At 35.9% G+C, this 17,549-nt stretch overlaps 1 protein-coding gene across 1 annotated transcript; it reads left to right on the forward strand.

Moving 5' to 3' along the window:
• Positions 1–898: 898 nt before the first annotated feature.
• On the forward strand, positions 899–14,387 carry impdh2 (IMP (inosine 5'-monophosphate) dehydrogenase 2). The gene is given in 16 exon segments (XM_048209981.1): positions 899–1,270; positions 3,443–3,491; positions 4,206–4,307; positions 4,778–4,852; positions 5,034–5,105; positions 6,106–6,312; positions 6,395–6,482; positions 7,472–7,494; positions 7,497–7,670; positions 7,763–7,853; positions 7,933–8,028; positions 11,885–12,028; positions 12,546–12,690; positions 12,996–13,139; positions 13,429–13,512; positions 14,037–14,387. Coding segments are annotated over 16 exon segments (1,614 nt in total). The 5' UTR covers positions 899–1,172; the 3' UTR covers positions 14,059–14,387.
• Positions 14,388–17,549: the final 3,162 nt, after the last annotated feature.

Below are 17,549 nucleotides of genomic sequence, written 5' to 3' on the forward strand. Positions count from 1 at the left end.
TAACTCTATCCCTCCATCCATCAGATCCACAGAGGTGGAGCTGGACTATGTCAAACTCAACCCATGACATTTAGAGAGGTGGAGCTGGATGTCATTTGGCTATGCAATGAGCAGCACTTGTATTTTTAGTCTTTTATTTTGTTATTATATGCTATTTTTACACACGATTGGAGGTGGCACAAACTGAATACTTGCACTGTTCTTACATGATAATTATTACTATAGGCAATCCATGAAATACAATTATAGAAGTAAATAAACACAGTATACAGTGTTTTATGAACCACTTCAAGATTTAAGTAATCTCTGGGCACATTATTTTATAAAAAAATTGTATCAAAAGCCAAACACACAACAAGGATTAGATGCAAAATCAAAATTTCTGCTGGAGAAAAATCCATTACAATACAAAAAAATATGAGTGTTAAAACACAAGGAGAATAAAAGGACAAGGTCAGCAATTTATATTAAATGTTTAATTTTACTGACAAGCAGTGAACATTGACTGTTCATTACTTAAATGTCAAACTGATTTTATTGCGGACCCAATGAGTGAATATAACTAAATGCTAAAAAAAAAAGTAAGTTTCACAGTAAAAAATAACCTTCAAATGTTCTTTGCGTGCACTAGACTCGAGGGGCATTAGGTGTCCTCGCGCGCTCCCGAGCCTGCATACATATTTAGGTCAGTTCACACGAGCCAAATAAAGGCAGCAACAGAGTACGCGAGATAAAATTAAATCGAAGAAGTCCCCCTCGTGCTGTGCACATATGCGCCTAGATAACGAGAGCCCACCCTTTCACTACACCCCAGTGAATAGATGATCCTCCTCAGTCTCAAACAGTGAATAAACGCCACCCAGCTACAGCCCGGAAGTGACGTTCGAAGAAACCTTATTTATATCTGCGGAAGACGAAGACGTCCTCCACACAGACACGTGTGATGCTTGTGTGCACCACGGAGCAGCGTCAGTCCCAAAAACAAGAGCACGTTGGGTTTTATTTGATTCAGACCTGTCTCTTTATATAAACTTGAGCTTTTTGCGACATTTAATGACATTAGGCGCTTTGAAGACTGTGTCGGGTTGAAGCTCAGAGAGGAGCAGAACTCACCGGCTCACTGTCTTGAAAAACTCTAGCGAGAATTTGGACTTTGACGCTTTTCATGCACTATGGCGGACTATTTAATCAGCGGACAGACGTGCTATGTGCCTGACGACGGTCTAACTGGACAGCAGCTCTTCAACTGCGGAGACGGCCTTACTTACAAGTAAATACCCCTCAAGTCGTGCCTCATACTCACTTGTGCGTTCTCCATGTGCTTGCTATTTATTAAACATTAAACAGGCTTGCCAGTCAGCACTGCAGATGTGCTCTCACAGCAGCTTCCTTTAAGACGGCTAATATTGAGCTGGACGGCATGTAGGTGTCGTTGTCGGTCCGTGTTTATCTGGTTTAGCGTCCAGCATGTCGTATATGACAGCACACTGTCATTCATCTATTATGCGATTCGAATTCACGTGGGTCAGAACTGCATAAACGGATCACTGTGGAAAGCACGTGTCAGTGTGGTGTCATCTTTGCAGTGTCGATTCACAAAAGGTTAAAGGATTAGTTCACTTTCAAATTAAAATTTCCTGATAATTTACTCACCCCCATGTCATCCAAGATGTTCGTCTTTCTTTCTTCAGTCGAAAAGAAATTAAGGTTTTTGATGAAAACATTCCAGGATTTTTCTCCATATAGTGGACTTCAATGGAGCCCAAACAGTTGAAGGTCAAAATTACAGTTTCATTGAAGCTTCAAAGCGCTCTACGCGATCCCAGACGAGAAATAAGGGTCTTATTTAGAGAAACCATCACTCATTTTCTAAAAAAAAAAAAAATTATATAAGTTTTAACCATAAATGCTCATCTTGAACTAGCTCTCTTCTTCTCTATTAGAATTCCAGCAGTGTAGACGCTGCTAAGTGTATTACTGCCCTCCACAGGTCAAAGTTTGAACTAATTGTTATATATTTGCACTAGCATATTGAATATGACAATTTTGACCTGAGGAGGGCAGTAATACACTTAGCAGCGTCTACACTGCTGAAATTCTAATAGAGAAGAAGAGAGCTAGTTCAAGATGAGCATTTCTGGTTAAAACGTATAAAATTTTAATTTTTTTTTTTTTTTTTTTTTTTAGAAAATGAGCGATGGTTTCTCTAGATAAGACCCTTATTTCTCGTCTGGGATCGCTGTAAACTGTAATTTTGACCTTCAACCATTTGGGCTCCATTGAAGTCCACTATATGGAGAAAAATCCTGGAATGTTTTCATCAAAAACCTTAATTTATTTTCAACTGAAGAGAGAAAGACGAACATCTTGGATGACATGGGGGTTAGTAAATTATCAGGAAATTTTAATTAGAAAGTGAACTAATCCTTTAAGTCTGTTCGGAAGGACATCTTGAAATTACTGATGAACTGTGGATGATTCAGCACTGAGATCATCTGCAGCCATTCCATTATGCCAAATTCAGACAAGCAGAGTCACTACATTTGTATTCTTGAACCACTGACAACCCAATCAGCTTTTCCTGTACCAAAACTTATCACTGACACCCATGCCAGGTCTTTCAAATGTGCTATAAATAGGCTGAACTTTGTGAAGTATGTTGTGGTTGTTTTCTCTACAAATTCTCTGGTGCCATGTAAAGCATTTAACGTCTCCGAGTGAAAGCCTATCCGTGGCAGGTGCGAGCCTGGATGGTGCAGGTCAGACTTCTTTTTTTTTTTTTTTTCTTTTCCAGAAACGTCTTTCTGTTTACCATCTAACATAAGAATTGTACACCAAGGGACTGTGTTTACATTGGACGTAAGGTTGCAGCATTGACGTACACTTGTTTTATCATTAAAAAATGGGGCGTTGCTTGACACACCAGTAAACAACATGATGTGAGACATGGATAAAGAGACTCTCTTTGGAACATAATCAACTTGTTGTGTATGTATCAGTGCATATGAGATAAGAGCGTTGAAAGAGTTGAATGTTGGTAAATAGGACCTAATTGGTTAGAGTGGTTGTTCTTGAGTCAACAAATCCTGGATCATTATTAAACTCCAAACAGCGATTTCTGCATAATTGCAAGAGTAAACTGTTTCAAATATATAATGTTAATGTTTCTTTAATAATAAATACATTGTTTCCAAATAGGTTCCCCAAACAATCCCCTGTGCCTTTGGTCAAATAGTTTTCTGATTGGCTAGAACAGGAGTCAGATGCAGGAATGTCACAGAGACACCTGTTAATTCTCAGGATACTTTGTTTTCCGGTTATATCTATTAATAAATAGTGATGCATTATGTGTTCAAAATCACAAAGCTTCAAATTAATTAATCACCATGGCATCACTCACATTTTCACACCCTTATGTCCCTTTTCTCTGTTCTCTTTTCAGTGACTTCCTGATTCTGCCAGGGTACATTGACTTCACAGCTGACCAGGTGGTAAGTAAAATAATCTCATTTGCTGACAGTATGTATATGTGTGTGTGTATATAGACACCTTGAACATTTCATTCATTAATACAGTTTATTCACTATAGTTTGAAAAAGGTAATAAAATATGACAACATCTCAGAGTTAAACTGTGTCAGAAAAAAATAATCTTAATTATGTCAGATAACACTTAAGCAAAACATGGCCAGGTCAAAGAGTCTGAATAATTTTTGATTCCAAATTTTTGTCAATTTTACTGGCAGTCCACTGTATGAAGAATTTTTGCATATAATATGTCAGTTTACTTTATTTTGCTATCCTTACTTGCATAAATGAACTATAGTGTCCTGCACACACTGGTAAAAATATATCAAAAACATCGAAAATGTATGAAAATATATATATATATATATATATATATATATATATATATATATATATATATATATATATATATATATATATATATGTATGTGTATATATATATATATATATATATATATATATATATATATATATATATATATATATATATATATATATATATATATATATATATATATATATATATATATATATATATATATATATATATATATATATATATATATATATAATATGTGTGTGTGTATATATATATTTATTTATTTATTTATTTATTTATTTATTTATTTACTCGCTTGGATGGATGATGTGGTTTAATTTGATTGGCTCTCTTTGTAGGACCTGACATCAGCGCTGACCAAACAGATTACAATGAAAACCCCACTGGTCTCTTCGCCTATGGACACCGTCACAGAGTGTGGCATGGCCATCGCTATGGCGGTAAGAGGATGATTGACAGAATTCACCACAGAAAGTGGTCTTACTGTCAAAAAGATTTGAATAAGCACAGTAAATGTCTATATGTATGTACATACCATTACAAAAGAATCTGAACAGTTCATTTCCAAACACACTGCCTCATATTTTGACATCCATAAAATCTATAAAAGCCCCATGAATTAAGACAGGAGTTTTGTGTCTTGTAAATCTATATCTGTTAGTTTTTAAACAAAAATTAGATTTTAATGACAAAAACATTTTATCAGCCATTAACATTTTACAGTCTTTCTCTTCTCATAAACACGCTATTGACTATTTTAAAAAATAAATAAAAATTAGACCCTTTGATATATATCATTCCTCAATAGGGAATTCATCGACATGGTCTTCAAACCTAAATGTACAAAGATTGCTCTTTTATGCGTGTAGCATTATGTTCTAAAGCCTAATGTAATGTTGTGTTGTCACAGCTGACTGGTGGGATTGGCTTCATTCATCATAACTGCACTCCAGAGTTCCAGGCTAATGAAGTCCGCAAGGTCAAGGTGAGTCTCTTTTAGGGCTGCCCCCTAATAGTCGACTAACCACTGGTTGACGAAAAGAAGCTTAGTCGACCAAAATTTTATTAGTCGCTTAGTCGCTGAAGAAAAAGTCTACAGGAAGTGGCGAAGTCACGCAGTCTGTGACGGACCGATCGTTAACAGCTGATCTATGTGGTAATTACAGTACATCGGGCAGGACATCCAAACACTCACCTATCATTCATCGACCTCAAATATGGCTTATCATCTCGAACATGTAAGTAGTAGCAGCTTTACATGGCTGCTCGCTTTAACATTAACCTAGAAAAATGTGGGCTATTCAAGTGTTTGTGTGGAGTGTGAAAGCTGAATAATAATGCGCTTACTGCATAACAGCTAACATGGAGTCGCCGTTGCGATCTCTTGCACTTAAAATACTCTGTCATTTTTGGACATACAGATAAGAGGAATACATCTTTTCAGCCTTTATTTGTCTGCACTAACAATAACAACAAAACGCTGTGCTTTTGTAAAATAATGAAAGCAAATGGTGCGCTTTCTGCCGTCTCTCTGTGAACTTGAGCGAAAGAAAAGAACCAAATCTCCCATGTAAACTTGCCTCACAGACATGAAAAATATAGCTATAGAAAGCGAATGTCTACTTGTAAATGAACCAATTCAAATGGAAATCAAATATTCTCAGGTTTTGTAATTCGTATGAAACGTGCATAGGCGCATCCACTACTGCAGAGATGAGGAGTCAGCATCGTCAACTTCATCACTGCAGCCGAAAATGCAGGAAACACTAGTTTATATTAAAATGTTAATATTCACATTCATAATCATTACTTCTGCCGGTGTGCTGTGGCAAGCTTTATGCGTGCGATGGAGTGCTGATTACGCTATGTAGGCATTAAAGGCTCTTTATTATGATATGGTTTATGAATAAACATGCGATTAGTCTACTAATCGCTTAAAATGAACGACCACTAGTCGACCAAAAAAAGGGCAGCCCTTTTACATCTCTCTCTGTCTTTGGCTCTTATCTTTTTATGTTTGTGTACCATTTTTCTCTTCTCTATACTCATTCGTAATATATGTTTTTGTTCTGACCCCTTCCCTGTAGTTGCAACAATGTCCTTCTGAATAAGAAATTCACACCTCAGTCTGTATTATGACCCAAGTAGAAATGCCAAATAGAACATCCTTTTTTTTTTACTCGTCCACTCGACTTTTCTCCCTTCCTTTCCCTCTATTTTTGATTCGTTCCCGCTTAGAGGTACGAACAGGGTTTCATTACAGACCCAGTGGTGATGAGTCCTAATGAGCGGGTAAGAGACGTCTTTCAGGCTAAAGCTCGGCACGGATTCTGTGGGATTCCAATCACTGACAATGGACAGATGGGCGGACGTCTGGTCGGCATCATTTCATCACGAGATATCGACTTCCTCAAAGAGTCGGAACATGATCTGCCCCTCAGTGAGGTGGGTGGGACTTTACACAGAGGACAAGGGCTAAGCAGTTTTACTGACTCAACTCAACTCACCTTATGTTTCTGTCACTTAGGTGATGACTAAGCGGGAGGATCTGGTTGTAGCTCCAGCAGGAGTGACACTAAAAGAGGCCAATGAAATTCTCCAGAGGAGCAAGAAAGGTGGGGTAGACTTTAAGTGTTTATGAGAGCTCCTTACCCTTTTTTCTTTCTTCACCCTGTCATTGCTGAAGGACAGTTTTGGAGTAATCCTTGAACCAAATAAAACTTTAACTATTCATTAACCTATATAGCACTGTTTCATGCACCACTTCTCAGCAGTGGTGTGCCACAAAATAAATGCAAGACAGTAATTTTGCGTTGTTTTTGCAGTTAGGTTAGGAATGGTAAATTTTTTTTAAAATTCATTTATTTTTTTTAAATAAGTTGTCACTTGTATCAGCCTGCATTTGCATTTAGGCATTTATTTGATAAAAAAAGGTAAAAATGGATCATGGATAATATTGTGAAAAATTATTACAAATTAGAGTAACTGTTTAATATTTAATTAATTTTTAAAATGTAGTTTATTCCTGTGGCAAAAGCTGAATTTTCAGCGTCATTAGTCCAGTCTTCACTGTCACATGATCTTTCAGAAATCATTTTAATATGCCGATTTGGTGCTCAAGAAACATTTTTTATTACTGTCAATTTTGAGAATAGTTGTGCTGATTAATATGTTGAAACCATGATAATTTTTTCAGGATTCTTTTGTGGAAGAAAGTCCAAAAACAGCATTTATGTAAAATAAAAATCTTTTATAACATTATAAATGTCCTTACTGTCGTTTTACTGAATATATTAATTTAATGAAAAAAAAAAAAGGATTAATTTAGTAACATGTCAACAGGAAAGCTTCTAGTATTTTTTTTCTCAAGTGCACTTAAAATATCTTTTAAAAATAAAAAATAATAAATTTGACCTCTCTGTAATTTTTTACCCCCGTTTATCCAACCATTATCTAATTTTAAAGGTTTATTAATTTATTTACCCAATTTTTAAAATGATTTTAGCTATGAAAATACTCAACTGCAAGTTTTAAAATGAAGTCGGAATGCTGCAAGATAATTTTCCTATGTGAAATTCTCACACTCAGTGTTTGTTTTCTACAGGCAAGCTTCCTATAGTAAATGAAGAGGCTGTTTGGTGGCCATTATCGCTCGGACGGACCTGAAGAAGAACAGAGATTTCCCGCTGGCCTCGAAGGATTCTCGTAAACAGCTGCTTTGTGGTGCTGCTATCGGAACACACAATGACGACAAATACAGACTCGACCTGCTAGTTCAGGCTGGCGTAGATGTGGTCGTCCTGGTGAGGCTTGTTTTGGGCTTAAATCTCTTGAGTGAATAAAGATGATTTATTTTGTCCTATTTGGTTACATTTTGTCTCTCTCCTCGCTTTAGGACTCTTCCCAAGGAAATTCCATCTTTCAGATTAATATGATTAAGTACATAAAAGAGAAATATCCCAGCCTACAAGTCATTGGAGGCAATGGTTAGTTTTAAACACACAGTTTTTGAACATAACATCTACAAACACACAGTTAACATACTGAGTTGTCTCTCTGTTGTAGTGGTGACTGCGGCTCAGGCGAAGAACTTGATTGACGCTGGAGCGGATGCTCTGAGAGTGGGAATGGGCAGCGGCTCCATCTGCATCACACAAGAAGGTCAGTCCACCAATCCCACGCCAGACTACCAGCCCCTCAGCCAATCACAGGCTGTGTTTCCATATTCAGTTTCTCCAGAGTGAGCACCTAATGTCCAGTGCCTCCTCTGGTCCTCTTTTAACATTGTTAGAGCAGTCCATTTCCCAAATATCCCTGCAGTTGGCTTGGTCTGTAAGATTGAGCAGATTTATTGGCAGACAATCTGCACTGCCCCTATTTGCCCTCTTTTCCTTTTTTTTTTAATGGGGTTTTAGAATCTGTGGAGAGAAATACTAAGTGCAAGTATTATTCCATATTCTTTTTTTTTTTTTTTTTTTTTCTTAGAAAAAATATGTGTGTCTATGTAAATGTATGTCTGTCCATTTACTGTTTGTTTGTGACAAATGTCTTTCTCTGTCATTCTGAATGATGGAGGTTTGGTAGTAAAGGCTCTTCTTTGATTTTCTTTGTCTTTCCTATCAGTTTACCCTTTTTTCCCCCTCAGTTTTTCCACTGTCTCTATGGCATATTTGCTTTCTTCGTTCTGACCGTTTGTCTGTTACTTGCATCTGTCCCCTTTTTTATCAGCTCTGTTCCAAAACCTAGCAAAGACTGTTCTAGAAGGTAGGGTGTATAATTATACTGCCTTCTGAGTACACTACTGTTTAAAATTTTAGAGTCAATAAGGTTTTTTCTTTTTGAAAGAAATTAATACTTTTATTCAGCAAGGATGCATTATCAAACGTGACTGACTGTAAAGTCAGTATTACAAAAGATTTCTTTTTTCAAATAAAGGCTGTTTTTTAAACATTCTGTTTATCAAAGAATCCTGAAAAAATGATCATGGTTTCCACAAAAAATATTAAGCAGCACAACTGTTTTCAACATGAATACAAATGAGAAATGTTTCTTGAGCACCAAATGAGATCAAAATTATTCCCGAAGGATCATGTGACACTGAAGTAATGACTGCTGAAAATTCAGCTTTGAATCAATAACATTTTAAAATAGAAAATTTATAATATATTATTTCACAATATTTTATTTAAATCAATAAATATAGCCTTGGTGAGCATAGGTAACTTCAATTAAAAATATTTTAAAAATCTTACCAACCCCAAACTTTTGAACAGTGGTGTACTTTATTTTAGCAAAATGGTAAGGCAGCATTGCATGTGTCCTTTGTGGATATTGCAGCTCCATAATGCATTGCAAATAAATCCAAGATGGCTGACAAAGAAAGAGACAAGTTGATTATAAATAAACTTATTTTATTCATTACTGTTTAATACTTTAAAACAGGTTCAGAGTAATTTGAATATATTATTACCCAACATTTGTAAGTGTAACTTTTTTTATACTACATTTTTTTTATATTTTATTGTATCATGTTATTATCTTAGCAACATGCTAATATCAAACTCTATTGAAATCAATTGCTAGTCAAGTCTCCTGTGAAGCACTCTAGCTGTGTGGCATGAAGAGTTTGCTGCCTTTGTAGTGCATTCCAAATCAATCCCTTATGAGGTTCCATAACAATTAGTTAGAATGGTTCCTTAGAAGGAAGCTGCCTATGTAGGCATTGAAGCGCTCACTAGGTTTTAAAACAGAGCTACAGTGTGCTTTCTTTCTCAGTCTCTATCTCCCTTTCTATAATTGTGTCTTTCTAGCTCCTCTCAGTATTCCTCCTGGTTTAAAGCTCCACAGCCCCAAAACCCCAACTACTGTTACGGGATACTCCAGTAAGTCCCTCCCCTTGATCCCCATACAGAGATCCCATTGGCTCACTATCTCACTCTGCCTGCCCCCTCCTACAGCCTGCTGCATTGATTGGTTAAATGCTCTGCATTATTAGAAGTAGTTGCTGGTTTTTGGGGTTTTGGATGCTTGTCATTGTCTGACTAACCTGTCAGTAATGGCGTTTGGCACTTCCTCTGATCTAAGTCTGTTACCCAGAATACCTCACTAACATACGTGAACTAGCTTGTGCTGTAGCCCCAAAAAGTATTTGGACATGGAAGTCACACTTAAACATGAGTGTCAGCATATAATAAAATATAATATAATTACTTTAAAAAAAAAAACACATATATGCTGTTAAAAAATGACAATAATGAACATTTTGTCATTTTCTTCAAACATCAGTGTATCATCTTCATAGTTAATGTGGTTAATTTGATGGGAGCTGACTTCATACATCTGCTAAAAATCCCTTTTGGGACCCGCTTATTAAAAGCCATTGCCAATTTGACACAAAAAGTGAAATTAGTTCTGAGAAAAGCCATAGCATTGTTTGTTTTTATATGTCACTTGCTTCGACATTTTATCTGTACAATAAAAATGCTAGAAGTATGGCTTAAGTGTCCGAATACTTTTTTTGAGCTTTTTTTGAGCACTGGAGCGTATAAAGTGCACTTGTTAACAAAGCTGAGGGTTTCACAGTCATCGGTATCAATGCAGAAGATCTGTTTTACCGTATAGTTTGTGCTATTTTCAGACACCCCTTTTTTTTCATTTTACATTATGCAGTGTAGATGGTGTGACTTTAGAAATGATAGAAAGGGGGTTATGGGTAAATCACTCATTTCTCAATGCTGCTCCCTCCCTTCATTTCTTGTGTCCTCTCATACTGTTTAAAATAAAACGGCAACATTTTCATAAACTCCCATGGCAACAGGGCATCAATTCTAGGTCTCTGTTTACACCTAGTATTAAGATACATTTTGTCAATCCGATCATAAGTGGACGACGCTAAATACAGGTGTAAACAAGGTCTAAGATGTTTTGAGCTTGTCCACTTTCGACCACTTCCAGAGGTCGGATTGCTTTTGTAGTGTAAACGCTCATGTGGTCAAATGTGTTCAAACAGCCTCTAAAGCCACTCTCTGCATACTGACCTAATGCGGAAACATTATGAGAAGCGCATTAGCCAGTGAGATTTCAACTTTGATGGCTGAAGACCAAAGTTGAAAAACATACCAAACACAATGTTCTCTTACCATTCCTGATTTCTAACACGCACTCGCAGTGTTCGCTGTCAGTTCTAGATGTTGCTGATGATTGGAGGAGGAGAGCATGGATCTCCATGCATCTCGCATGCAACTCTTCACTCATTGTTATGCTAATTAATATAACGTTTAATGAGTAAAGTTGCATTAATCAAGATATTAGCGTTTGCACTAGTGGTCTCAGACTTTTGGACCTCACTCTGTCAACAATGATAATATGTGGGTTTGACAGGTGTGTGTGCATATAACACTCTCAACACTGCCGTTTTATCGGTTTTGTTGTGCTTTTGCACAAGATCGCACTTACAGATGGTAGTGGAGCAAAACATTTAGTGGATTTTAGAGAACGACTCAAATCATTTTCCTTTGGTTTGTCCTTTTCCCTTTTTTCTCCTCTCTTGTCATCTCATAATTGATTGAAAATCTCACATCTGAAATTCCACTTTTATAAATCCACATTTCATATAACGTTAACCTTTTGTCTTTGAACTCAGTGAAGTTCAAAGAAGTGCTATAATTCATAATTATTTTTTCATTCGTTTTGCTTTGGCCTAATTGCAAATTTACATGTAATACTGTCTTTGTAACGTTTAGTGAGTGGTTGATTGACACTGACTGAAGTCACATGACTGCACGAGTAAAGAATACACTGATAGTGACAGTCTGTCTGTATCACCGTGCGTGTGTGAGAGAGAGAGAGTATGGATGTCTTAGTGAAGAGTAATTGTTCATTATTAAAGCATATGATTGTCCTCATCTGCACACTTAGTATTTGTAGAATATGCAAGTTTACAGGAAGTTGATAGTAATGGTAATTTGCAAGTAAGGGTCATTTATAACCAGGTCTCTGTTTCTCATTGTCCTCACAGTGCTGGCATGCGGGAGGCCACAGGCAACAGCCGTGTATAAGGTATCGGAATATGCTCGGCGGTTTGGTGTGCCCGTCATTGCTGATGGAGGGATTCAGACAGTCGGTCACATTGCTAAAGCACTTGCATTAGGAGCATCTACAGGTGAGATATGGGTTAGATATAGATTCACTTGCAATCACTACAGTAGATAATTAGACCGTTTATTCTTTAAAATATAATTATAGTAATGACAATAATGGTGTTTATTTTTATTTATATACAATTATTAGTATTTTAACATTTTGAATTAGCTTTAATTTTTTATTTTCAGTTTAGGTAATTATTCAAACTTGTCATTTTTATTCATTTTTGTTTCGTATTTCTATTTAGATTTATTTTAGTAATTTCAGCACTTCAGTTAGTTAAGGCAAGATTTCTCATTTTCTAGCTTCAAAGTTTTTCATCTAATACTTCATCTAATTTTTTTTTAATAGTTTTTGTCAACAATAAGAACACATAATAATAATAATAATAATAATAATAATAATAATCATCACCATTATTATTATTATTATTTATAATTGTTGTTTATAGAATGATAATTATATCTTATTAAGTCTTAAGACTAATATTATAATTTAAACTAAATTCTCTTCTGCTTTTGGTTTCTCTCTCTCAGTAATGATGGGGTCATTGCTCGCTGCCACCTCTGAAGCTCCTGGTGAATATTTCTTCTCGGATGGGATCCGTCTGAAGAAGTACAGAGGGATGGGCTCACTGGATGCCATGGACAAGAACCTGGGCTCACAGAGCAGATACTTCAGGTAGCACATATAAATATATTGTTTCCCAAACACAATACTGTGCGTTTACTGTGCTTAATTCCTGCTACGGTTTAACCGCCAATTATAGTTTACCCCATGTTTTTTGAAACCACTTCGCTGCATGCTAACTAGTTTCACAACTGCTTACATGTTGATAACTGGACTTGACTTGATGTTTTGATAAAACAGAATATTTAACACTTATAAAAGCCAAGTAAAACAACTATTCTGCAGAAGAAGAACGTAAATAAACCAAGTTAACTCTCTCAACCCCTCTGTCTTCTTTCTCTCTGTCTCTCTTTCAGTGAGAGTGATAAGATTAAAGTAGCTCAGGGAGTTTCAGGGGCAGTTCAGGATAAAGGCACCATCCATAAGTTTGTTCCATATCTCCTCGTTGGCATACAGCATTCCTGCCAAGACATCGGTGCAAAGAGCCTCACACAGCTGAGGTACATGCAAATGCTCTAATTTACTCACATACCTGCAATTTGTATGCACTTATAGGCGCAGTGTATCGTTTCTGTGCCACTAGTGATGCCAAACAAAAATGTAAAAAGTGTGATTGTTTCCAATCAATCATTTCTTACTTTTGCAATTCTGTTTGATGGAACTAGTGGCACAGAAATTATACACTGCACTTTAAACACTATAATGCAGTGCTCAAATAGAGTTCAGTTACAGATAATTTTTCATTGTCTCTTTGCCTCCTTTCTCTCTTTCTTTCTACATCTGTCTCAGGGCAATGATGTATTCTGGTGAACTAAGGTTTGAAAAGAGGACAATGTCTGCTCAAATGGAGGGTGGGGTGCACAGCCTACACAGGTAGATGAACATTCATACACTTAGTCTGAAGATATTGTACACTACTGTTCAAAACCTTTAATTTACACAAATGATAAATATTTCATATATTTGCTGCTCTTTTGAACTTTTAATTAATCAAAGAATCCTGAATGAAGGTGTATCAAGGTATACACAAATATTAAAAACTATTTTCAACATGAATAAAAATAATACATGTTTCTTAAGCAGCAAATCAGCATAAGGATCATGTGACACTGAAGACTGGAGTATTGATGCTGAAAATCCAGCTTTGCCATCACAGGAATAAATTTCTTTTTAAAATATAATAAAATAGAAAAGTATTTTTTAATTGCAGTAACATTTCGCAATATTGTCTTATATTTTTGATCAAATAAATGCATTTTTGGTGAGAATAAGAGACTTCTTTCAAAAACATTGAAAAAATCTCTCCCAACCCCTGACTTTTGAACGATATAGTGTACATTTTAAATTTTTGAATAAAAAACAACTAAATGAATTGACATTTTGTTTTGTTCTTTCAGCTATGAGAAGCGCCTGTTTTAAAGACACTACAGATGCCAGTACATGCACAGCCAAATGCACATAAACCCCCATAAATGGACTTCCACACGTGCCTTTGCACATTCAGGCACCCAAACACACTGAGAACCTCAGCTTCCTCTTTCTCGTCTTCCCAGCCGCCTTTCCTCTTAGCGAGGAGAGAACCCTTGTGTGAATGTCTGCGAGCATACGCCAGTGTGCGTGAACGTGTGGTAATGGGGAGCTCATGCCATCTGTTGTATGTATCAGATGCCTTACATGTCAAAAATTGTTTTTGATTTTTGATCATTTGACAAGTTTTGTTTAAAAAAAAATACATTTTTTGCCACAGATATTTGTCTTGACTCTTGTCTTGTTCCATAAAATACAAACATACCCACGTATGCATCATTATAAGCAATAAAGTCAACATTTTCAGTCCTGAGAAGAAAACAGGATGACTGAGTGCAGTTAAGTCTGTGTGAAACAGGAAGTGTTATATTTTAATGGGATTTCTGTCAAGTTTGTTATAAAAAGAGAACTGACAGTTAAAGTTAGGTGTGTGCATGTGAGTACCTTCATAAAAATCTGCCTGGGTCATGTAAATTATAATAGTTTTGACTTGCATGTGTGTGTTTTTTTTTTAATAATAAATTGATTTTCAAATCCTGAATCTGTGGGCGTGTGGGTAAGCGGCTGCTAGACACTGACATTGGTACACTATTCCTCATTTTGCAAGCGTGTCTCAAGGGAACCAGCCTTCACCTCCAAAACTACCGGACTTTCCAAACAAGCGTTCACACATGCTCACTAATGGACCCACACCTGGACAGGTTGGGGTGAGAGCACCAGGTGGCTCCTCATAAATGAAATATGATATTGGCCCGTTAGTAAGCTCAACCCAGCTGAGCCCAGATCTCATAACGCTTTTATACACAGCAAAAATGACTGACAGATATATATTAATGTGTGCAGCAGTATTGTCTTTCTTGCTTTCTGAGAAAATGAAAAAAAAAAAAATGTTGAAAAAAATTAAAAAAATGCACATATATATATATAATTCTCTTTTAGATTTAAAAAATATATATATATTTAGAAGTATATGTGTGTGTGTATATATATACACACACACACACACACACACACATATATATATATATATATATATATACATATACATATATATATATATATATATATACACAGTTTTTTAAAGAGAAAAATATCAGTTAAAAGAGAGATGACAGGAATTATGAGAAGAATTATAAAAAAGAGAAGGGAAAGACATTGAGATGTTTGGAGGGGGAGGTTGTGGGCAGCCTAGTGAAGAAGTGAAAGTGAAAATGTTCCTCAGATTTCTGAGGAGGAAGTCAGGAGGCATAAATACGCAAACACTCTTTGACAAACTCGCACAAGCCAGGAAGCAGAGAGAGGGAGTGAGCGCAAGAAAGAGGAGGAATGACAGGAGCAGGTAACACAGAATTATTCATCTCATCTCTTTCATACCTGCCTGTTTTTATCTTTTATGCTCAATGTGTCTTCCTCTTGTTGTTCATCACAGTGACAAGTGGTTTTCTTTCATTTCTCTTCACCTTTCCACCACTTGTTTCTTTCATTTGCTAACTTATCTTCTCTTATGCAAGGTGAATTGCACTGAAATGGAGAAATGAGCATGTAAACGTACATTAATACAAACTGTCTCATTCATTTGTTTCATTTTTTCCCCTCACTCATTTCACTCTTTGGGAAATATGAGGAAATCTTCACATAAAAGAAGGAAAGACAGTGAGAGAAGAGATCACTTCAACTAGACTACAACATTTGTTTAATGTGCCATCAAGGTTGTTGTTTCTAAAATGAAGCTTCATGTTTCATGCTAGTTCCTCCTTATATTTGACTTCATGTGACTTTAGTTAATTTTATATCCTGTTTAATCTCTCTTTTCATTTCATCTTCATTTAACTTGCATAACCCCCCCCCTTCTCCTTCTCTCTCCCTCCCTCTCTCTGCCCACTCTTCTCTGATAGGGAACAGGTTTTTCAAGACACAAGTCTACTGATGAAGCAAGATAAATAAACAAGTTTAATTCTTTTGAGGAAACAGAAAACTTGTTTGTGGTAAAAGCTGTTTGAATGTTTCATTTTCAATTACTTAATGAAGTCTTGATGAATGTAATTAGGTTGAAATTTCCATATGGAATAATGTTGATTGGCAAAGTGTTGCTGGATGTGTTTATTCATAGTGTGTCAGTGAAAATGGCCACAGCAGTTTGGATGGTAACGGAACCCATAATGCAGCTGTTCGGTTGATTGACAGCTGGCTATGGATTCTGTGCCCCTCCGTTCTTGCAGGAGCTTAAATTTGAAAACGGTGTTTTCTGATATTGTACTTTTGTATTACTCTTGAAATGTCTTTGAATATAACTATGTTCAATATTAAGTTAATAGTTGATTAATGTTAAGGAAAAAGCTTATTCAGAAATGTGTATGTGAGTTCTGATGTTGCTCTGGAATGACACGTTTTCTCCCGGATCGCCAGCAATATGTTTCGCCACCGGGAACTTCGTGTCAGCCAAGATTGACATCAATTCCTGACAATCAAAAATCTTCAGAATTTATCAATATTCAGTGTTCAGTAAATCACATAATCTTTTTCAGACATTTTAATTTTGTCTCTGTAATTCTTCAATAAATTATGAACATTTGTTATAACATCTCTTGATGACTTTTTCACTTTTAGGCCTAAATAATTCTTTAGATTTACATGATGTTACAGAGATGAATGACAGGTTTGTGTTTTCAAAAGCTGACTGATCTGGAGCAAGTTTTGGATGATTTGGTTTGTGGATCTGGCCAGAGGATACAAAGTGAAATATATGAGCCAATGTTGCTGTTTTAGTTGATCTGGGACCATATCCAAATCTTGTAAAGCAACAAGTCACATGTAATTTGGCTCAAGTTCAGCCCTTACTGGCAACTGTTACCTGCATCAAACAAAAGCGGAAGTATACTCAAATAAACATCCAAACAACCAGCATTCAAATATGCCTCGGTATGAAGTGTGATCAGATCTTATTTTGATATATTTTTCTAAAGATTCCTATAAACCCTTTACAAATATGGTTTTACTACCCTTACATAAGGAAATATTGAAGTATTCCAACAGTAGTCAATTGTTAAAATGTGTTAATGCTAAAACTGTTTATCCTGGAAACAATATTCCGCATACAGCCTATTTAAACATTTGGTAACATAAAGGTTTGCTTATATTGTTAGAGAAGAATACTTCACTGTCCCAAAAACTAGAATATTCTGTTATCATTTCCTCACCTTCAAGTTTTTTAAGTCAGAAAAGGAGAAATTTATATAGAATGTTCAAGCTACTGTTTTCCATAAAATGAATGTAAATGGTGACCATATATCAGCATAAAGCGAGATTTGTAGTGAATACCGAAAGCTATCAAATGTCTTGTAGTGCAATAAATGAAGTCATGTGAGTTTAAAAGCAGAGAGTGA

The sequence above is a fragment of the Megalobrama amblycephala genome, linkage group LG12, assembly GCF_018812025.1.
Source record: "Megalobrama amblycephala isolate DHTTF-2021 linkage group LG12, ASM1881202v1, whole genome shotgun sequence".
NCBI classification, from domain to species: domain Eukaryota; kingdom Metazoa; phylum Chordata; class Actinopteri; order Cypriniformes; family Xenocyprididae; genus Megalobrama; species Megalobrama amblycephala.